This window comes from Mustela putorius, unplaced genomic scaffold (assembly GCF_011764305.1).
Source record: "Mustela putorius furo isolate JIRA1106 unplaced genomic scaffold, ASM1176430v1.1 tig00001118_pilon_pilon_pilon, whole genome shotgun sequence".
NCBI classification, from domain to species: Eukaryota; Metazoa; Chordata; class Mammalia; order Carnivora; family Mustelidae; genus Mustela; species Mustela putorius.
Window position 1 is genome coordinate 481,556 of NW_025421577.1, and position 23,266 is coordinate 504,821.

General features: G+C 46.9%; 1 protein-coding gene across 1 annotated transcript in view; it reads left to right on the forward strand.

Annotated features, from left to right (window-relative positions):
• The window catches only part of ACTN2 (actinin alpha 2), a 63,453-nt gene extending 42,761 nt beyond the window's left edge, over positions 1-20,692 (forward strand). Inside the window, exons 10-21 of the mRNA XM_004774788.3 lie at positions 522-752; positions 3,675-3,822; positions 5,401-5,551; positions 8,746-8,854; positions 9,752-9,892; positions 11,420-11,602; positions 13,997-14,131; positions 15,055-15,234; positions 15,817-15,963; positions 17,919-17,984; positions 18,770-18,928; positions 20,478-20,692. Of these exons, the coding sequence (XP_004774845.1) occupies positions 522-752; positions 3,675-3,822; positions 5,401-5,551; positions 8,746-8,854; positions 9,752-9,892; positions 11,420-11,602; positions 13,997-14,131; positions 15,055-15,234; positions 15,817-15,963; positions 17,919-17,984; positions 18,770-18,928; positions 20,478-20,636 (1,809 nt within the window). The 3' untranslated portion in view covers positions 20,637-20,692. The remainder of the gene's footprint in view (positions 1-521; positions 753-3,674; positions 3,823-5,400; positions 5,552-8,745; positions 8,855-9,751; positions 9,893-11,419; positions 11,603-13,996; positions 14,132-15,054; positions 15,235-15,816; positions 15,964-17,918; positions 17,985-18,769; positions 18,929-20,477) is intronic.
• The last annotated feature ends 2,574 nt before the right edge of the window (positions 20,693-23,266 follow it).

The following is a 23,266-nucleotide window of genomic DNA, read 5'->3' on the forward strand; positions in this document are numbered from 1 at the left end:
TACTTTGGCATTGAGTCAGTCCCAGATTTGCAATACAGCTTCCCGGTCAGTAGACTCATGAGATTTGAGCTTATTTGAAATATAATTACATTTTCAGTTAAACCCGATTCTTTGCTGAGTTTCCATCTCATGTCAGGTTTTTGTTTTTCATCTGAAAGCTCCATCCGGCATTTGTTTGCTAATGTCTGGTCCCCGAGTTTCCTGTAACTGTCACATTCTTGTGGAACATGACTCGTGCTGCCTTTCAGTTTTCGACCTGTGTGTGGGACCGTGGGGGTGCTCACCAGTGGCCGTGGGGTGGGGTCCAGGGGACACGGAAATTTTCATTCATGCCCCAGCACATGTGCATAGAGATGCCTTTTTATCCTCTTCCCTCAGTCCAGAGTATTCTATTCATACTCTGTCATCTTAGGAATATTAGGTGGCATCCATTCCAACTGTCGGGTGCTTCTGTTTTTCACCTGGGGGTGGGGGGACGGGTTGCTGGCCTCTTCAGCGGCATTTATGTCTTTTGGGGGCAGCTGTTGGAGTGGATCCGCCGCACGATCCCCTGGCTGGAGAACCGGACCCCGGAGAAGACCATGCAGGCCATGCAGAAGAAGCTGGAGGACTTCCGGGACTATCGGCGCAAGCACAAGCCACCCAAGGTGCAGGAGAAGTGCCAGCTGGAGATCAACTTCAACACGCTGCAGACCAAGCTGCGGATCAGCAACCGGCCCGCCTTCATGCCCTCCGAGGGCAAGATGGTGTCGGTGAGTGCCCGCCCCCAGGCCCGACGGTTTCCAAAGCCTCTTCCCTGACGGGCCGCCCAGAAGGCCACACTGACTTCTCCAGCTCCTTCCAGCGCATGGATAGGATGAGGGCCCCGTTAGCACATCAGTTGGGATGTTTTCTCCCCACCAGCTGCTCCTGGTGTGGTGCCCTGCCACGAGTGGCCCTTACCGCCTCCTCTGCCCTCCCGCAACTGTCATCATGTGCCCTCTCTTACCAGTCACCTGTGCAGGGCCTGGTGTGACAGGGGTCTCCCTCCCCGCAAGGCAGGCTCCCCTTCTCTCCAGGCTCACTTGTGCAAACCTTGCCACCTTGTCTGCCTGCTTGCAGTGTGTGGTCCTGGCCCTCGGCTGCCCTTCGCAGCGGAACATCCAAAAGGAGTCCCAGTGGCAGCCCTTGCCAGCTGCTCACTGCTCCTTTATTCCTTGTACTCTTCACCCTGCGGCCTGGCTTGTCCCCTCTGGAGACCGTTCCTGTTTGGCTCTGGGGGAGGGGTGTGTGTGTGGTGGCATTTTGGCTGTCACTTTCATTTCCATATTCTCTGCTGCTTGAACCCCGTTAACGATGCTGTTTGCTAGAAACTCTTTCTACTCTCGACCATGCCGTTTTCTTGCGACCCCACGGACTCCTTCCCTCTGCTGCCCACCCCCACCCCAGTGTGTTGGAGGACCTCTCCCAAGTGTGGTGCCGACCCTCTTCTGCACCCCGTACTCCCAGGGGATCTCCCCCAGGCCAGTGCCTCCCCAGCCCTGCGTCTCCAGCTCCGACTTCTGCCCGAGTCCCAGGTTCGCGTAGCCTCAGGGACGTCTCGGAGCCTTTCAGACCCTACCTGTCCCTGAGCCCCGCTGTGGCATGCTTGTCTTAGCAAATGGCATTGCCACGCCCAAGTTATGGACGCCCCAAGCCCAGGTAGTATCCACATTCTTCCTTTCCATCACCTTCTTGCCTGCGGTGCCTCAGCGGTCCTGGTGGCTCTGCATCCAGCTTCTGTCTTCACTCTGAGCCCTGCTGTCTACCTGCACGCGTCGCTCTCTGCTGAGCCACCCCCTCTCTCTCCCTCCTTTCCTCCCTCCTTCTCTCCCTCTTCCCTTGGGCCCCACCATGTCCCCCTCCCTGGCCCCTAAAGTTCCCTCTCTCCACAGCAGTAGCTGGGCTCTTTTTTTTTTTTTTTAAAGATTTTATTTATTTACTTGACAGACAGAGAGCACAAGTAGACAGAGAGGCAAGCAGAGAGAGAGAGTAGGAAGCAGGCTCCCTGCTGAGCAGAGAGCCCGACGTGGGGCTTGATCCCAGGACCCTGAGATCATGACCTGAGCCGAAGGCAGAGGCTTTAACCCACTGAGCCACCCAGGCGCCCCAAGCTGGGCTCTTTTTAAAACAAAAACCAGTGTGTCTCCCCTTCTCAAAACCCTCTCATGACTTTCCAGAGTATTTAGACTAAGATCCAGATTCATGAACCCGGCCTAGAGGATCCCGTGTGATCTGACCCCCTCCGTCCCCTGCAGATGGTCTCTGCTGCTGCGTCCTCACCCCCACGTGGCCTCACCTGCCTGGGGTCCTGCTCCCCACCCACGGGGCCAGCCCCCCTCAGTCCTTAGCGCTCACTCCCGCCTCCTCATGTAACTGGGTTTTTGTGTCACTGAGGTAACTTGGCTCAGATGTGTCTTCTCCAAGTGACCTACCTGAAGGAACCCCCCCGCGGGGCTCCTAGCCTCACCTGACCCCGTTTTGTCTTTACCTCACAGCCAACCACTGTCTGTGGTGACCTTGTTTCATTACAGTTGACCCTCAAACAACACGAATTTGACCTGCACAGGTCCACTTACATGTGGACTTTCTTCAGTAAATACAGGACAGTGCTATAAGCGTATTTTCCTTTTGATTTTTTTGATCGCATTTTGTTTAGAATAAGAATACGGTATATAACACATAGGACATACAGCATATGTGTTAGTTAACTGTCTACATTACCGGTGAGGCCTCTGGTTAACAGTGGGCTGTTAGTAGTTAAGTTTTGGGGGAGTCAAAGTTTGTACACTGACTTTGATCTGTGTGGGAGGTTGGCGCTCCTAACCCCTGTGTTCTTCAAGGTCAACTGACCTTGTTTCTTTTCTCCCCCGCCATTCGTGCAAGCTCTCAGGGGCAGGGAATCTTAAAGGTATCATCTATTCTTCTATCTATAAAAGTCTCTTGCTGTCATCCAGGAATTGGTTGTTGATGGCAGGCTGGTTGGATGGTTGATTTGAATTGAGTCACTTAGAGGTGTCATCTTTAAAAAATTAAAGCCTCTAAGCCTTTGTGCACATCTGGAGAAGTATCAGGCATTTATTGACTGATGAGAAAAACCATATTAGTTTTAAAAAGGCCCTGGCAATAAGTAAGACCTTTCTTTTCTTTTTTAAAGAAATGTATTAGGGTATATGGAGAGCAGATTTAATATTATTTTTTCCTGTTTTTTTTTTTTTTAATTATGTTATGTTAGTCACCATACAGTACATTGTTAGCTTTCGATGGAATGCTCCATGATTCATTGTTTGCATAGAACACCCAGTGCTCCATGCAAAATGTGCCTCCTTAATACCCATCGCTGGGCTACCCTGTCCCCCCATCCCCCTCCCCTCTGAAACCCTCAGATTGTTTCCCACATTTCCATAGTCTCTCATGGTTTGTCTCCCCCTCTGATTTCTTCCCATTCAGTTTTCCCTTCCTTCCCCTAATGTCCTCCCTGCTAAGACCTTCCAGAGCCAAAACAGTGGAGTGGTTATTTGGGGGCAGGGTGAGGGGAAAGCAAGGAGATGAAAACACAAAAGAAAACCTGTCAGACTCCTGGCAAAGGGGATTTTTAGAAAAGCGGGAGGCCGGAGGTAACAAACCTGCTTTTGCGTGTGCTTGAACGCCCCCAGGACATTGCCGGCGCCTGGCAGAGGCTGGAGCAGGCAGAGAAGGGCTACGAGGAGTGGCTGCTGAATGAGATTCGGAGGCTGGAGCGTGTGGAGCACCTGGCGGAGAAGTTCAGGCAGAAGGCGTCCACGCACGAAACGTGGGCTTACGGCAAGTGTGCTGGCCTGGGGTTGGGTTCCGAGAACATCAAGGCTGAGCCGTGGACAGAGCCACAGTGTGCAGCCTCCACACGCCCCCATCAGTGAACCTGTGGGCACAGGTGTCCCCGCCCCTCTCCACGTCCTGCAGTCCCAGTCCTAAATGTCTTCAGGAGGTGGGTGGGGAGACTTCTTTTCTAGTGGAGCAGATAATGTGCTTTTTCACAAAACGGCACCCGAAACGCATTCTTCCCACACTTACTTACATAAGTCCTGGCCTCCCCCTGTCTTTCCCCACTCTTGTTCCCTTCGATCCGCAAGTATCTGTTTATTCCCTGTCGGTCAGACAGCCCAGGCCCAGAGGCTAGGTTCTGCCACTAGAATGTTTAATGTTAAACGCCACGAAGCAACAGAATTTCCCATGTAGAAAATCTGCTTAGAAGGAGGAATGCAAGGGATCGTTTTCTACAGTCTTAGCCGCCTTATTTCACTCAGGTTTATCTATTTCTCTCAGATATGCAAACATATCTCTTTCCAAAGCTATGATACTATGATCCTGTATCTATATTTTTATTTTTTATTTTTTGCCTGCCTGCTCTTTGCTGAGGTAGAGGAACATAACATTCTCCCCACCACATCATCTGTTTTGAGGAAGGTCAGGGAGGTTCCCCTCATCCTTTGGTTCCTTTTTGCTTTGGTGGTGTTTGATCGTCGATGTTGTCCAGTGAGAGGGCAAGAGGCACGGGTCTGCAGCCACGCAGGTTGGAGGCCCAACTCTGACACTTCCCAGCTAAGAATTTTGTATGAGCTCCTCATGTGTCAGTGCCCCAGTGTCCTCTTCAAAGGGGAACACCAGGAACACCTCTCACATAGGCTTTGCATGAGGATGTAATGAGTTCACAGTATAAAGCACTTAAATCCATATCTGGCACAAAGGAAGTGCTCTGTGTTGTTGTTAAATGTACGAACACTTGCTTTCCATTTCCAGCTTCATAAAATTAAATTCTGAAAGGTCATCAACCAGGAAGAAATGTGAGTCCATTTATAATCACAGCAGTTGCTTGATTCAGAAATATTTGTGGGGAAATAGGTGGAGGTTCAGAGAGAGAAACTTCTAGTATGGTCAGGAAAGAAACCACAGGCTATATTTAACCACAGAAAATACTTTCCAGAAAAAAGATATTTGGAGTCAAGGTTGAACTGAGGGCAGCCTAGGAGAGTCCAAGTGTCTTGTCTAACTATCCCAGGTAATTCTTGTGAACTAATAATTACTAACTTAACTAAGCATCACACTGGAAAATCAGGTACTTATTACTTGGGATTATGAGGAGTGCAAATCTGTTATTTAGCCTGGACTCAATGTACTTCTCCCCTCCCCCCGGCCATGTGTAGACACGAGCTTTTAGAACACAGAGGGACTTGGGCAATGTTAGCATAGTTAGAGCCTGGAAACCCTTGACACCTGTGCCACTGTGTCTTTTCCCCTTCTCTTGGTTCTTGGGAATCAGAAGCATCAGCAAGAACTTTGCAGGTGCCAGGAAGCTGATGTGGGACATCAGAATATTCATACTCCCTTCTGCAACCCTTGCAGGCAAAGAGCAGATCTTGCTGCAGAAGGACTATGAGTCAGCGTCTCTCACCGAGGTCCGGGCCCTGCTGCGGAAACATGAGGCCTTCGAGAGCGACCTGGCCGCCCACCAGGACCGGGTGGAGCAGATAGCAGCCATCGCACAGGAGCTCAAGTAGGTGCTGTCTGCTGTCCACAGGCGCTGTTGCTCCCATGTGGCTGCCTGGCTTTACCTGACAAGCCCCCGGACCATGGATACAGTGCAAGGATTCCCCTGGAGAGCTTCCCCAGAGCATTTCTAGGCAGGGCAAGGCTGGCCTGTACTCAGTTTAGGAAGAACCAAGCTGGAGGCCTCTGTATTTCCAAGCAGCTCAACAGACAGACGTCAGCTTTGCTTCTCTGGATGGGCTAGAATTCCCCGGGCCCTCCCATCCACCAGCACACCCCAGCCCCACCCCAGGCAGCTTGCTTCCAAGAGGGTTAGAAATGAGCATGGAGGGCTGGGGTCCAGCTTGGAAAGGCTGCCTCTCCCAGGTCGGGGTACAGAACATCCACACACCAAACAGAAATGCCTGCCTTACCTCCCAGGAGGGCATACCACAGCCCTGCTTTTTCTGTGTCATCTGATATGTGCAGTTTCTTTTGCATGCTCTCTGTTTTATGGGAGGGAACAGCATGGATAGAGTCCAGGCTGGTGTAAGCCCCAGGGGGCGTTCTCAGGGCCCACTTGTCGCGGGTACACCCTCTGGCTCTGACCCACATCCGGGGAGACACCTCCCTGCAGTTTCTCGAAGCCTTTTTTCGAGACCCTTGCCCCCTTTGGATAAGTACCGATTTCATTCCCAACTCCCTTCCCTGTCATTGTAATCACAGATATACCTGCAGAAGTTTCGGAGCCTGAAATCACATAAGGATAACTGTCCCAGAATAATTTTTAGAAACACAAACATTTACTTTCCTATGTTAGATTTTCAGACTTCCACGTTGCTCACTTTTGGGTAGAGCAAACTCATGGACTAACAGATACGGCCTCTTTTAAGACTATCCTATTCGTTTTTTAGTCTTGGTAAATATTAGCCTTGGTAAATAAACCCTTAATCATTTGTGATCTTCATAATCCAATTTGTACCCCAGATTTGTGGTCTTTACAAGAGCATGCTTCTTGAATGTTGGGGGTGTGACTGCTTGTTAGCAGCTGCAATTAAAGTAAGGGATAAACTAAACTCAAGCTATTTAATGCTCTATAACCAGTGAATAGTTCGGAATGGCTTTAAGTGTTGTCCGTAAAATTTAAGGAGTAGTTTTGTGGTATCTTCCTGGAATATCCGGTGTCCGTTCTTCACACCATCCAAAGAGCCACCACATACAAAACTTAAATCTGTGTTCATCTCAATGTATTCCTTCCTTGTTTTTTTACAAAATAATAAAATAATAAAAAAATAAATCAGTGCTCGTGCGGCTTGCCAAGTGCGGAAAACCCAGTATGCCCAGTTCCACAAACCTTCACTCCTTGAGAGCAGCTATTTTTAGAACTCTCTGTGTAAACTTTGTATGAATTAGAGAAATGAGAAATGGATGTACCCCCTAAAGGCAATGATGGGGAAGGGAGGGTTGTGGTCTCCATCATGGGTCCATAGAAGGACCCCAGGTGGTGGCTTTTATTCTTTTTTTTTTTTTTTAAAGATTTTATGTATTTATTTGACAGAGAGAGATCACAAGTAGGCAGAGAGGCAGGCAGAGAGAAAGGGGGAAGCAGGCTCCCTGCTGAGCAGAGAGCCTGATGGGCTCGATCCCAGGACCCTGGGATCATGACCTGAGCCGAAGGCAGAGGCTTAACCCACTGAGCCACCCAGGCACCCATTTTTTTTTTTTTTAAGATTTTATTGGTGGTTTTTAATCCTTGAAGTCTTTATTCTCCATGATATTTGCATTTTGAAGAGCCATAGCCTTTTCACTTTGTATTCAAGGCTGCTTGAGTTGTTGGTATGTTTTGTTTCAGGGGGTGGGGGGTGTTATACCAAGGAGCTTAAGAAACTAACAGCGGCTCAGTCACATGAAGGGTTCTGTGCACATGGAAAGCTGCTTGTAAGCTGGACAGGCTTTACCCTCTGCACAAACCCTCAGCTCAGGACCACAGAGTGCGTCCTTTGTTCAGTAGCAGAAGCAATAACATTTAGGACCTGAGAAGTTAGTATTATTTAAGAGGAAAAGAAAAGCACCTGGTAAATAACCATTGCCTTAATTTAAAGTCAATGGAAGAAGTAAATGAGCACCAGCCTCAGGGGAATGGATTTGGTAGGATGGGTGGGAGGGAGTTTCCTTAAATTTGCCTTGTCTCTCTGGACTGTGTGTGAAGTCTCTCCTGAAGGTGTCTTTAAAGGTCTGTGAGCCTCTCGCTTTCGTCTTAACTTTTTGTCCCCAGAGATGAGAAGTGAACCTTCTAGCTGGGAATTTGTTTGAATGCCAAGTTCACCTTACAAAGATCCCATTAGGATGCATAGACCGGACTTGAGGGGAAAGACGATTTGCTTCGTAAGACATCATGTTGTTCTTGGCGTCATACCAGTGGCATTAGACAAGTCAGAAGTTCTGTCCAGAAGAGGAAGGGCTCTGGTCTGCTAGTTTTTCAAGATTCCTGCAGAGCTAGATGCCGCCACAGTGTCCCTTCTGGACCTGGCTCTCCACCCCAGCCCTGAAGCCCAGTGCCCTTCGAGGGGAGCCAAGGACACGATGGGGTGCAAGCTGATACCTCTCTCCCCCTTGACTCACTTTGCTGTTCCAGTAGCTGTGGCTTTGGGCGGCCCACAGGCCTGTCCTCCAGGTCAGATGGTTGGCTTTGTTTACAGGTACACTGACACTTAAAAATAATACTCTTGGGGGGCGCCTGGGTGGCTCAGTGGATTAAGCCGCTGCCTTCGGCTTGGGTCATGATCTCAGTGTCCTGGGATCGAGCCTCGCATTGGGCCCTCTGCTCAGCAGGGAGCCTGCTTCCCCTCTGTCTCTGCCTGCCTCTCTGCCTACTTGTGATCTCTCTCTCTGTCAAATAAAATAAACTAAAAAAAATAATAAAATTAAAAAATAATAATAATAATAATACTCTTGGGCCGGGCCATAATGAAATCAGCTTGGGGCACAGAGAAGACAGGATTTTTGACTGTATAGAAAACCGTTGGACCAGCAAGAGTTTTATTCATTCTTCCTGGAATCTGTCAAAGATCAATGATCATGTTTGCAATGGTGACAGTTAACAAATCCCTGAAATATTCTGCCACTTTTTCCTCAGATCTTAAAAACGAAAGTCTGTTTGAGCCCATGTCCATTTTCCTCATAACATCAGGGAAAGTTCATCTTTGTTTTCACTCCCCGCAGCGAACTAGACTATCATGACGCCGTGAACGTCAACGATCGGTGCCAGAAAATCTGTGACCAGTGGGACAGACTGGGAACGCTTACTCAGAAGAGGAGGGAGGCCCTGGAGGTGAAGCCTGGTGACCTGACTTCCCGTCAGCCACCTGTTGACATAAGATCTTTTCACAGAGGCTCTTGAATTAGAGTCCCTGTTATTAATTTTCCCTGCTTTTTTGTGGCATGTTGTGTCTAAAGCAAAACAGGTTGTCTCATGAGAGGAGCCACCACAGAGAATATGAAAAATAAGAGAAAGTGGGAGATGTGAAGTGGGTAGCTTTGTCCCATAATTTATCCACAGAGCAGGGAAGCATATTTTTTTTTCAGTGAAGCGTACTTTTGAATTTAAAAAAAAAAAAAAGAGGAATCCAGAGGTAGTAAGATGATGGTACAAACCCATTTTGTATCAGGTGGTGATTACAGGACTCAAAACCATGCCCAGAGAGAGTGGGAGGATCTCTGTGTTAGATCCTGAAGTAGGATTTGAGAACGTTAAGCTGTAGTTCCTCTGTCTTCACTTAGGTCAGTGACATCTGGGAAAGGTGTGAGGTGTGTTGCCCAGAAGAGGAGGACAGTGTGTTGAGTGTTGTTACCTAGCATGTTTGGGGAATCAGAGCTGACCTTAAGGGTCCTATGTCAGTCGGAAGCCAGTGACTACATCCCCCCGATGGAGTCTCAGTTTTCAGAAAAGTAGCACAGAGCAGAGTACTCTCCTTTGAAAACAAGCCTATTCTGGATGTTATTAATTTTTTTTTTTTTTTTAATTCAGAATCCACTTCAGGGACCTGTAGGGCTCAGCCTAATCACGGAACACTGGCTAATCTTTTGTATACACATGCTGATGATGAGTGCATTGTGATTAACAAAATGTTAGATAACAGTTGTTTGTTCTGGAACCTGTGTTGCCATCTTTGGAGAGAACTTTTTGTATTTATCCGTGATAATGCTTCTCTGTTTAACTTCTCTCCAGAGAACTGAGAAATTGCTAGAAACCATTGATCAGCTTCACCTGGAGTTTGCCAAGCGAGCGGCTCCTTTCAACAATTGGATGGAGGGCGCCATGGAGGACCTGCAGGACATGTTCATTGTCCACAGCATTGAGGAAATCCAGGTACCTGAAGCCCCAGCCCCATGCCCGTACTGCGCTCGAGAGGAAGTGTCATTTTAAAAACGTGGAATTCTTTTGTTTTGCTTCTTACTAAGAAAAATGTAGCTAGGCAGCCCAAATAACCCTTGGACCCTTAGCTTAAAAATGTGTGCACGAGGCTTGGCGGCGATGGAAAAATTAACATCATCTGACAATGGTGAAGACATCTAAAAGGGCCTGTTCTTTAAAAAATTCTGTGGAGTCCTTGAGCAACATTGACATTTATGCCCTTGGATGGTATTTGTAGAAAGGTGTGAGTTTATTGGCTGTTGAGATAAGGACCTTGCAAATACTTGCATATTACTGTTTGTTGAGATCTATATAGTTTTGCTGGGCCAAAAACATAAGAAACCACAAAGCAGCACCTCCTATTTCCCGTAACACCAGAATGCTCTGCTTCTGATTTCTTCCAGAACTTCAAAGTTGTGAGTAAGACTTCTGTAAGGAGTCACGTTAGGGAGGAGAGTTCCTCTCAAAGAGCCAGCACCTAGTCTACTGAGAGGCCAGTGTACAATGAATTTGATGTACAGTGGAATATTCAGGGAAAATACTTCTAAATTCTTCTTTCTGTAAAATAGGTAAATCATCAGAAAGAATCCAAATATGAAGGAAGGCTGAAGGTTGGAATTTGAACCCACACCTCCCTGCCAAGGAACATTCTGGAAGGGTTTACACCTGGGTGTAGGAAGAAAGAAATTACTTTGTTGAACATTGCATGTTTTTGTGTGTGCGTTCTTAAGCAGAGGTTAGCAACCTAAAATCATTTATTTTTGGAATGAGTGAGACTTCTAAGTTTGCTGTGGAAGCCATACCTAATGCATGATATAGTTTCTTCCTTGGGTGTAAGGTCAGTCTCTCTATAGCAGCCAATCTCTTGCAGTGACTATAGTGACTGTTAGCTAGGCACTGGAAAGTAGTTTGCCAGGCATCTACCTAGACCAGAACCAAGGGGCTCCTGCCTTACACATTAGGGCCAAAGGATAGGTTTGATAAATGGAGGTTTTTAAAGCCGTAGGGGGAAAGAGTTGGTTTTCATGGCCTTCTCCTTTTGAGAAGTAGGGATGTATTTCCTGGTGGTCTTTAAGTATAAAGGCAGGAAACGGTAGTTTCTTTTGTTGGACTACAAAGGTAAGAGGTTAGAAAGGGCAGCTGAGTTCTGTTTGTCAGTGGAGAGTAAAACACAGACAGTAGTTGGGGATCAAAAATTATGAAAGCAAACTTTTTTTTTTTTTAAAGGAAACAGTTACTTTTTTTTTTTTTGAAGACTTTGGATTCATAGCCATTAATTAGTCATCGTGGTTATCTTTTTTTCCATTTCCAAGGAACCTGACTTTTGTGCACCAAACCACTTTCTGAAAACATCCAGAATTTGTTTTCCCCGCACAGATTCCTGCCCTTATAGAAGGCATACACACATGTGCAGAAGGGAACACCAAAACCTGTAGCATCCACACGACAGTAAAGTTCCCTCCACTTCTGTCTCTGGGTTAGAGTCTGATCACTGCTCACGAGCAGTTCAAGGCCACGCTGCCGGAGGCGGACGGCGAGCGGCAGTCCATCATGGCCATCCAGAACGAGGTGGAAAAGGTGATCCAGAGCTACAACATCAGAATCAGCTCCAGCAACCCCTACAGCACTGTCACCATGGACGAGCTCCGGGCCAAGTGGGACAAGGTGGGTGACCGAGGCGGGCGTTCCCGGAGCCAAGGCGGAGGGCGGGCATAAATACTTGGGGGAACGAGAGTGACTGAGCTGAACGACAATCAGGGTTTCCCCGGCTTTCACAGTGTTGGAACCAGGCACACCTCTCATGGAGCAGATAGAAGGGAGCTCTGAGGTGTGGTACAACACGAGAGACTTTCATGGGCCGAGGGGAGTGGGAGCAAGGAAGTCAGACTAGGCAAACAAATCTGGTTGGTTATTGCGAGGTTGCTTTCCTTCAGGGGGTAGCAGGCATCTGTCTGGCAGATTATCTCAATGTGCTCATTGGGCCACTGACTGTTGATTCTGCTCCTGGGCAAACAGGAGCTGGAACTGAGTCTCGGATAGGTGACATGGGACTTAACCTGAGCGACTCAATTGCGAGAGTGTTGTCTTGTTTTTAACAGATGAAATATGTTAGACTCTTAAGTGCCACTAGGCAGCCTCTGATCTGTAAGGAGAGAAAGTAGATGGACATTTGGGTGGCTCGGATGGCTTGGACGGTTAAGCAGCTGCCTTTGGCTCAGGTCATGATCTCAGGGTCCAGGGATCGAGTCCGACATCGGGCTTCTTGCTAAGCAGAGAGCCTGCTTCTCCCTCTTTTTGCCCCTCTCCTCTTTCCCTCTCTCTCTGACAAGTAAATAAAATCTTAAAAAAAAAAAAAAAAAGGTAGAAATATTTTTCCTTAAGGAAGATCTTATAAAATGTTGGCAAAATCAGTATAGGTTATGAGACTAATACCATAAGGGAAACTATTTTTAAAACCCCTACTGAAAATTTGGTGCACTCAAGCCTGTCTATAGTACGTACTCCATTAAACAATTTTTAGAATATGGGATAAGACACTTTCCAAATGTGTGTTAATTTTAAATGCAGAAAAATTGCCTGGAAAACGGGGGAACTCAAGGACTCCTGCTGACGTGCTGCGTTTTAGATTTTGGGAAACTGTCCACAGATTTAATTATAGTCCACATGGGATCATTTAAGAGTTTTTGTCTCGTCCTTAAGAAAAAATTTATCCTCATGGTTTGAATTCGAGTACAGTTATCTCCAAATGCTACTACAGAGTCCCTCAAAGTCAGTCCACCAAGTGGATCTGAGGTGGCTTGCTGTGAAAACACACGAGCAACAATTGTTCAGTTATCAACAGTGCAGAAGGGGAGAAGACCAGGTCTGGGGAGGAGAGAGGATTTCTGAGAGATGGGACCGACGGACTGCATTTGAGCTTCAGACGTAGCTCAGGCCTTCTGACAACCATCGTGGAAACGAACATGTTGAGCTAAGTCTTCCTCCTGAAGAATAGGAAATTAGGTCCTTTCTTAAAATGGGACAAACATTTCTCCCAGCATGAAGTTGAAGAGCAAAGTGGGCATGTGGATTTTTGTGAAAGGGACATTATGAACAATGACGTCTGTAGGAGCAGTTTTGCAGAAAATGCAAAAAAGAGGTCTGAAATAGTTCCTTTGTCTGTGGATTCAAAGGGAACTCAGGCAGGGCATGAAACTGTAAATCACAGGGTACAAATGGAATGAGAGAGGTGTAGGCTGGTGCAACGCTGTCCTGTGATCGCACATTAGATAAGAGTTGAACTCACGAACCTAAGCAGGGATCCTTAACTTTTTTGTGTCTTGGATCCTTCCGGCAGTCTGTGGCAGCCTGTGGGTCCCTTCAGATAAATGTATTAGTAAATTCCTAAAGACGTTTAAGGTGGCAACAGAAACAAATGATGTCAAAATATAGCCATTAAAATGTTTTTTAAAAGCTGCTGTATGGTAATGGCTGTGCTCCTGCACGGACACATTTTAAACCAGGGCCTAGCAGCAGATCTGGTCATTTCGAAGCAGGGATGAGTGTGCGTGCTATTTTGAGAGGCAGGCAATAACTCCTGTTACATGAGACTGTCTGTGATTTTTTACTGTGATCAAGACGCAGCACGGCTAAATATGACTATGGATTTGCTGCCCACATTCATAATCGAAGGAAATGCTAACTTTCAGTTAGAGAGCATGAAAATAAAGATGTCAGCTCTCCCTCACTCAGGTTCACAAATCCTCTGCGCTTTGGACTGGGCCCCTGAAACACCTCCCCAACCCCTCCACCCCACCCCACTCTTGGCTGCAGGGACCTCCTTGTCTTTAATGCAGGTACACTCTGCCTTTCCACTGCATGGCTGCCAGGACTAGACCCAGCTCTCCCTCAGTTCCTATAGTAGGGGCGCTCGGTCTCCCTACTTCCCCTTTCCCCCCCCCTCCCTATGTCCGCCCCCCCCCCTCCCGCCCTGCACTTTGGACCATAGGCACAAATCTTGGTCACACCCCTACAGGATGCAGGCTGGCCCCTAATCCCTGTGCCCTTGGTCCCTGACAGGTGAAGCAGCTTGTGCCCATCAGGGATCAGTCCCTGCAGGAGGAGCTGGCCCGCCAACATGCCAATGAGCGTCTGCGGCGCCAGTTTGCCGCACAGGCCAACGCCATTGGGCCGTGGATCCAGAACAAGATGGAGGTAGGATGGTGCCTTTCCAAAGAGCTTCTTGCAGCCCTTGAAATGAGCCCCTGTGTTGACCTAACAGTGACCCCTCTTCTGCTTCTCTGCTTGTTGCCCCGCTCAGTGCTATGGGGGCCCTTGATGTAGCACCGGGCTTTACTCCTTTGGGTCCCTGAGCTCGTGTAGCCTGCAGACCTCGGTGCAGTGTGAGGGGGCCCCACTGAAAAGGGCGATGAGGCCGCTCTTGCTGCTATCTGTTCATTTGGACATTAAAAAGGATGTTGGAGCTCTTTCTTGGTGTTTAGTCTCTGTGGGACCTAGATTCTAAACCCTCCGTCCCTAAGGAGGACGTGGGAAGAGTCACAAATCTTTTGCATTTTCAGAACATTTAAGGAAAAGTGATCTTGGAATGGTACTGATTTGGGGGTTCATTTTATCACTAAGAACAGCCAAGAGATACCTGTTGCCCTTCATGTGTTTCTCCCAACCTCCCTTTTGGTGATACAATATTAGCTTCCTCCTTAAAGGGAAAAGCTGTAGGAATATGAAATTCTTTTGACCTTCCAGTGGTCTTCAATCTGTCTGGCAGCTTCTCTCCTGCAGAACATCCCCCAGCCTCCTCCAGAACAGGGCAGCTGGGACCCAGGGAGCTTCCCTCTGCAGCCGAAGAAGAAACGACTCTTCTCTTATCCCTCTTCTTGCTTTGCTGTTTTGGATCTCCATTGATTCCCACCTCCCCCCAACCACCTAGATGAACTAGAGCTAGAACTGCTGTCCCGCCATGGGACTGCTGTTTCCCACCACCCTGGAGAAAATCGGGGGACTCTAGGGGCTGTCGCATGCGGTCGTGGCTTCGGCAGCTCACCCATGGATCCTGACTCGCACACGGCGGGCCCCAGAGGCCGGCTCACTGGTTTGCCTCCCTCTGCTTGCCCCGTCAGGAGATTGCCCGCAGCTCCGTCCAGATCACGGGGGCCCTGGAAGACCAGATGAACCAGCTGAAGCAGTACGAGCACAACATCATCAACTATAAGAACAACATCGACAAGCTGGAGGGAGACCATCAGCTCATCCAGGAGGCACTGGTCTTTGACAACAAGCACACTAACTACACCATGGAGGTACACGGGCTTGGGGCTTTGCTTCCCGCTGTGACCGTGTCACCACCTCTTGGGGTGCTTCCCCATGGAAGTGGGGGATCTTCAAGCCTTCCCTGTGCCTCTATGTGGAAAAGCTCCATGAACTGTTTCAGGAGCTATGGAAGGGTTGGTTTTCACCATCCTCGTCCTCGTTAGCATGACGGTGAAGTCATTGCACTACTTGGAGAGTAACTGAAGGTTCCTGGTTCTACCAGTCTGGCCCCGTTTGCTCCCCTGGGAGCCGGCAGGTGTAACCCTGGGCCCATCCTGCTAGTTGGTAAATGGAAATCTATTTTGAGTGACAGATAGACTCTCCATTGTGCATTTTATTTAGAAAGTGCCACTTGCCGCTGTTAGAATCCCGCTCTCACTTCTGAGCGCTTCCCACTACAAAATCTTAGGAAGAGTAAAAAATTAGAATGAGAAAAGTACAGATAATAATAGAGTTGGGTAAGCCCTACTTACCTCCCTCTGGGTCTAAGCCCTCCGGTTAGGAAAACCAGGAGGGCAAGATGGACAGGACAGAAGAACCCAGAGCTGACCATTTCCTTTTTCTTCTGGTAGCACATTCGTGTCGGGTGGGAGGTGCTGCTGACGACCATCGCCAGAACCATCAATGAGGTGGAGACCCAGATCCTGACGAGAGACGCAAAGGGCATCACTCAGGAGCAGATGAATGAGTTCAGGGCCTCCTTCAACCACTTCGACCGGGTACGTCTCCCCCGACTTGCTCGGAAGGCAGCACTGGGGATGTGAAAATGCACTGGAAATCCTATTCATGATCTTAGTGCAAGTCTTACTGCCCTGTAAACGTTACAGGGAAACAGGATGATGAACGCCAAGGGAAACCACCAGCAAAAACACAGTGCTAGGCTCTGATGTTGCGCCTGGGGACTTGAGCTGGAGGTTCGCAGGTGGCTTTCTGCAGGTGGCTGGTGGGTGGTGGCTTTGTAGTCGATGGCAAAGCCAGAAGGAAAAGTCTGTCCCAGATGCAGTGTGGTCGTTGGACTTAGATCTTTTCTAAAGATTTAAATATGAAACCCTGAGGTACATTTCCCAAGTATTTAGGTGAAACCTCCAATGAAAACTTAACGTACTCTTTTGACATACAAAACCCATTTTTTTAAATTAATAAAATGGACTCATGACAGGTTTTAAGGAAAATGCACCAACAGAACGATGATGACCATTTTCGTGATAATGGCATATAAAAAGGTGCTGCTTTTAAAATACTTCCTGGGATTTTGATTTGAATCATATTGAGTAAAACCAATCCTTTATACAAAAATTCCCAGTTTGCATATCATATGGCTAAAAGTGACGTCTAAGGCCACATATCATTTGCTAAAGATCCTTAGAAAAGGGTTTTTCATTACTCTGTATGGGACAGGTGTATATGGTTTATAGTCCTCAGTAAACGGTTCTCAAAATGCCTCTGGGCAGGGAGCCCAGGTGGTTCTGTGGGTTGAGTGCCTACTCTCAGTTTCAGCTCACGTCATGATCTCAGGTCGTGAGATCGAGCCCCGTGTCAGGCTTGCGCTGGGCATGGAGCCTGCTTGAGATTCTCTGCCCCTCCTCACTGGCCCCCACAATCTAAAAAACAAGTCTCTGGGCTGTGCAGCCAGGTTCAGACCTGATAGAGTTCAGACTATAGACCTCTGATGGGGGCACAGCTATTTGAATCCAAGACAGTGAGATCGTAGAGGAGGACAACGCAGAACCTGCCAAGTTAAAAAAAAAAAATGCATTTAAATATTAAGCAGTATATGTTTGGGGGGGGTAATGAAGTGTGCTTGAGGTCGTGGAGACAGGTGTCAGGGATGCGGATACATTTCGGGTCATCTTCTATTGAATAGTGAGGGTATGAATGGCGGAGGGCACAGCAGACATGCCCTGAGGGGCTCTTACTGGAGCTTCTAGAGTGGAGACCTCCCACGACGGTGGCCATTGGCTGCCTTAGCGAGGTGGACCCGAGGGTCAGAGGCGGGGAGAGGAAGTGACCAGAGGGTCTTAGCACAGCATGCACGTCCCTAACGTCTAGGGTTTTGTGTGATGCCTCAGTTTCTGGAGAGTTGGGGTTGTCATTTGTTCTGACGTGGCCTTTTCTCAGCTGTGGTAGCTGTCATCTGTATGGGCTTCCTACTTGCTCCTCTGGGCAGACCCTTGTGGCGTTTATGGGGAGAGGCTGTGATGCCTAGAGGGGTCACACGATCCTGGCCCACGGGCCTGGGAGTGCTTATAGGGTCCCTGGGCCTGAGTTCTAGGAGCTGTTGTTAAGGGGGACCTCCACAAGTGAGGACCCCTTGGGGCCACGAGAGCATGATGATTTCTCGGAGCACTTGGGGCTATGTCGTACGTGGCAGTAGTTGGTTCCCGACTGGGTCATTCTCACGGCTCTGGGTGGTTTTTTCCTGTGGTTGTCGTGAATGTGTAGTCTCCTATCACTTTTGCCTGGTGGTTATCCCCTGACTCCTCCTTCCTTTCTAAGAAGCTATTTTGTAATATCCTTGTGTTGGTTCCATCCCCTTAGAAGTCGGGGGTGGCCTTTCCCATCTCCTCGGCAAGGCTCCACGGGGCCTTTCTCTTACCGGATTCTGTCCTGTTCGCTTCACTTGTTTGCTTTGTCCCTAATTTTCTGAGTCTCCGTTCTTTGTATTTGTCGGCAGAGGAAGAACGGCCTGATGGATCATGAGGATTTCAGAGCCTGCTTGATTTCCATGGGTTATGATTTGGTAAGACAGAAGTTAACATTTTACAAGGATTGTAAAATGTTTTTTGAGTTTGGACTTACGTTACAGGAAATGACTAGCTTAGCGTGTGATCGCACATTTGGGATCGGTTCACTTTCATTGTATAGGGTGATCTTTCTGAAGGTTTGCTTGCTGCTGTATAAAAATCATTTCACAGAACCAGAACATATATTGTTATTCGTAATCAGTCAGATTTTTATTTTTCCTAGTGAAGGAAGGAAACATGAACTTTTTAAGACAACTTTATTGCAAACTGTAGTTCCCTCATAAAAGTGTGAACACCTCAATGACTTTTGGTAGCCTGATGAATTTCAAAGTTCTTTTCCCTCTTACTCTAATGTGTATTTGAACATGAGCTGCTTTGATTCTTTTCAGACCCTTAAAATAAAAATTACGAGGGCCGTATTCTGAACTGCCTTCTACTTAGCAGTTGGTTGTGGTCGGAGGAAAGGCCCAGCTCCCTTGCTCTCTTAGTTCTCCTCCAGAAGTCCGTTCAGGCCTGAGGGCTACAAGGACAGAGAGAGGAAGGAATTCGGACATTTGAGAGCTTCTGGCTTGACATTACAGCAACTTGTAACATCATTTGATGGCAGTAAACTTAAGTTACTCCGCTGGGGAATCTGTTCCAAAGACTGAAGGGAAATGCAGGGAGTGTTTGAGTGTTCAAACCATGAGGAATTTGCATGTCAGGAGTGAAAGGACGGGGAATGGCACTGTTGAGGATTGTGTCCCGTTAAAGTACCTGTTTCTTTGCAACCTCGCCTCAGGGTGAAGCTGAATTTGCACGCATCATGACCCTGGTGGATCCCAACGGACAAGGCACCGTCACCTTCCAGTCCTTCATCGACTTCATGACAAGAGAGACGGCCGACACTGACACGGCGGAGCAGGTCATTGCCTCCTTCCGGATCCTGGCTTCTGATAAGGTGTGCAGTGACAGATCTCCTTCTCCCATCCAAGTACTAACCAGGCCCAACCCTGCTTAGCTTCCGAGATCAGACGAGATTGGGCGCATTCAGGGTGGTATGGCCGTAGACGACAGATCTCCTTCTGCTTTTGTGGGAGCTCATGGCATTGTTCTAGTAAAGCAGGAAACAGCGTTGCCAAGTAAAAACCACTTCGATATTAGTGTGTTTTGAACCATGTCAGCATCGAATTCAGAAAATGCAAGTCAACCTAACAGTGGCCCCCACAGAACAGAGAAAACACAGACATTCTGTTCCCAGCATTTGTGTGGGCCTCTCAGGGAGTTTGACAGAAGGAACCCAGTGCATATTTTATAGAGTTTTTTTGTGTATGTTTCACTGGGTAAACTCCATTTTACATTCTGGGCCAGGAGATAAGACTCAGAAAGAAGAAACTGCACAATTCAGATACTATGAAACTGGGAACCTTTTCTTAAGGATCGGTGACCCTGACTTTGAGCCCAACCCTGGAGGCTAAGTTAAATATAGCCATTCAGTCCTTTAAACTATTGGCAAGCTTTGCATTACCTGTAGCCTAGAAATTAAGTAGGAGTTTAACAGCAAGTTCAGAATTTTTGACTCTCATTCCCCGAACAATAACAATATCTTAGTAGGTATAAATTAAGTGTGGAATAGGTTTCTTTTACTCTGTGTTCTGGCTGAGAGGAAGGAAGAATTTAGCATGTGAAAACATCAGCAGAGCCATGTTTATTACCTTATCACATCAGACAAGATAAACTATCCTGACAACAGTAACGTTTGTTTTAAAATTAATCCCGTGTCCTGAGGATGGGGGTAGAGGGAGAGAGCCCACCGGATCAGGAGGTAATAAATCAAAGCTCACCTAACTCACCCATACCCCCAAAAACCGTACTGTAAGTTAAGCATATTTGCTATTTATTTATTTTGCCTCTTACTTAGCCAGTCTGTTTTATTAAAATTAGCCTGTTTCCTTTTGGACATTTGACCTTTAAGAAAATACATACATCCCATTATTAAATGTTGATTTTATTTTGCTTTAGAGAGAGGTTTTCTCCAGTGGCAAAATTAGCTTTTTAATAAACTGAGTAGAAAAACGACTCCATTTTCTAAACACATGTATTGTATACATTAAAAAAAAAAAAGTTGATCATGTGAACTATCCCCACATTATCATCAGCATATGGTATAAACCAACCATCCCTTTATCTTTCCAGTACGATTCTTAGGTCATAGTGTTTTTTACTTGCATGGTGGCTCAGTTTGAGAAGTACAGATGCTGGTCCTCCCTCTGCCTTTATGAAGCCCATTAAATGTCCTGCCGGCTCCAAGAGCAATCACCTTGCAGCTTGGCTCTTAGCAGGGAAATGCAGCCTTGTGTGGGTCCTCGGCTCCCGGGCCCATTGGACTCCCGGCGTTTCCCCCTTTATTTAGACTAAACAAACGCAAGCCGTGTGTAAGTATGAAAACCACGTCTATTCCCACGTGTCCTGCAGTTGAGCTTACAAATCCTTGTGTGTGTCTTTCTCAGCCGTACATCCTGGCGGAGGAGCTGCGCCGAGAGCTGCCCCCGGATCAGGCCCAGTACTGCATCAAGAGGATGCCCGCCTACTCAGGCCCGGGCAGCGTGCCGGGCGCCCTGGATTACACCGCCTTCTCCTCCGCCCTGTACGGGGAGAGCGATCTGTGATGCCGGGGCTCTGTATCCACTGATCCCCTCAGAACGCAATAAAAGCTGAAGTCACAGTTGGTTTCCTGGAACCTTTGACAAGCGTTATTAAGTTAAGAGAGAGAGAAAAAATAGTTGGCACCTGCATGGTTTACCAGCAGTGTGACGCGGCCGCAACGAAGTTTCTCCGGTTGTTGCACGGGGTCGTGTGTTTCATAAGTAGGTTTCTCTGGTTTGGGATTTGTAGGTGAGTACACTAAGATAAGCAGGTTTTCGTTTGTTTCTTTGATGAAACAGCGGATTACTCAGGTAGTGTGAAATTAGGAGGCTCTAGGGATGGAAGAAAAGTATTAAAAAAAGGGAAATTGCAAAATACCCAAGATTCAAGAATAGGGGGAAAAAAATTGCTAATTTGCTAAACATTTGATACTTTAAAAATATTCTTCATGTTTGATATGTTGATGTGATTATCCCTAGCATGCTATGTTGGGATATTAGGGTTTTACTTTCTTGCTTATCCAAAAATTAGGTATATTTAAATTTAGTATTGTCCAGGGAATAAAAACCAAGTGCCCAAAAGGTCTTTAGTCCTGGAAACTCTTTAAGTGGAGATGAGTGAATGAATGAATGAATGAATGAATGAGTCAGCTGTCTATCATTTAGGATTATGTAGTCATTAGTGGGTTTCAATGCCTTATTTATCCTCCAGAGTAGGGACCTCCTCAGGAAATAGGAAAGCCAGCTTCATTGCCAGTGAGGAACATAAAAGCACTAGATAAAATCAGTTTTTTAGGATTGTTTATTGATTTCAGGTCTTTGTGTTTTCTCTAGAGCTTGTTAGCTCAGGTTCTCCGTTATCAAGTGCTCTGTTTTCATATAAACAAGTGTCTGTAGTGGCAGTTCTGAGAAGGGTCAGGTCAGAAACTGGGACCCTTATAGTTCTCCAGGAAGACCTTCTTCCTGCCTGTGGTTTGTGACCTGGTAAGGAGAAGGAGTTCGTAGGAAACAGTAGGAAAGGCTTAATTCTCAGCAGAGGCAGAGGTAAGTTCTTTCCTAATTCATTTCCTAACTCATTTCATGCAGTAGGACTTACTAGACGGTTTTGTTAGCATGTGGGGTGTGTTCGTGGCTGTGACTGGCTGTGAACCCCGACACATCTGAGTCTGGCTCTGTCCGCATCTGAATCCTCATCGCGGAGGACATCCCGTGTGCTCCCAGCATCCTCTCAGTCTTGTCAATGCTCATCCATTTTTCTTCTCCCACCGTTCTTCCATCTTGTTGACAGCTTGTAGAGAATAAAGCAGGAATTGTTTTTCTATCTTCGCCCTCAGGGATCAGGACAGGAATTCGAAACAAAAAAAAAAAAAACAGTTAGTGTTACTAGAAAAGGCAGTAATGTGCTTCTTACCTACGGTCTGTTTCCTCAGATTGTTATAGACTTCCAGCAACAGAAATGTGGTATTTTCCATTCATAATGGCTTTGACTACATTGGCCCCTTTAGAACTCTCAACCTTTGTAATAGTTTAATTTAATGTGCTTCATTTTATGAAGGAGATGGTAGTTGGCGAATTCCTGAAATAACCGAGTCCATGAGTTTAATGCCAGACACTTTTGGGGTCATGGTTAGGGTGAACTCTGACTCCCTATTTTATTTCAAGCAGGTGCTGTATTCCAGCCATAAACATTACGGGAAAAGTAGAAAGTCCTTCTGCCTTTGAGGCAACTAGGGAGATATGTGGTGTTTTAGGATGGGAGTAATTAGCTCATCTACCTAAGCTCTAAATTTCTTTACAACATTCAGGCAAGAGAATGGATCAGCTCTCTATGCAAATAAATGAAGAAAAGAAGTAAACTCTGAAAAACACTTAATAAACATGTTTATACTCTCATTTTAGAAAGTTATTTTTATTCCTGAAGCTGAATTATCAATTAAACTTCATTTGTAAAAGAAAAAGAAAAGAATTCCTGTTTTTTATTATTCCAAACAATTACCAGTTTCTTTGGTTAACCACAGTCTTCATTACTTAAAATTTCCATCATATTTTAAAGCTCTCAAAGGGGTTAGTATTTGTCCGCTTTGAAGATTCAGAGATGGGCTTGTGGTGTGGAGGGTGATTTGACCCAGTTCGAGGTGAGTGATGAATGCACGGGGAAACTAAGCGGAGTAGGAAGGAATTTTTACTGAGGAGCTCGTCTCAGAAAGCACAGTTCTTGTTGTTCTTGACAGTGTTAAGAAGGTCTGGGTTAAGACCTGGACATCTGAATTTTTTAAAAAGTTCCACAGAGGAGTCTGATAGCACTTAATTGAAAACTGCTGGATTAGGGGCTCCTGGCTGGCTTAGTCAGCAACTCTGGAAGTTCGTTGCAGTCATGAGTTCGAGCCCCATGTTGGGTGTAGAGGTTACTTAAAAATGAAAGCTTCTTGGGGCGCCTGGGTGGCTCAGTGGGTTAAGCCGCTGCCTTCGGCTCAGGTCATGATCTCAGGGTCCTGGGATCGAGTCCCGCATCGGGCTCTCTGCTCAGCAGGGAGCCTGCTTCCCTCTCTCTCTCTCTGCCTGTCTCTCCATCTACTTGTGATTTCTCTCTGTCAAATAAATAAATAAAATCTTTAAAAAAAAAAAATGAAAGCTTCTTTAAAAAGAGAAAGAAT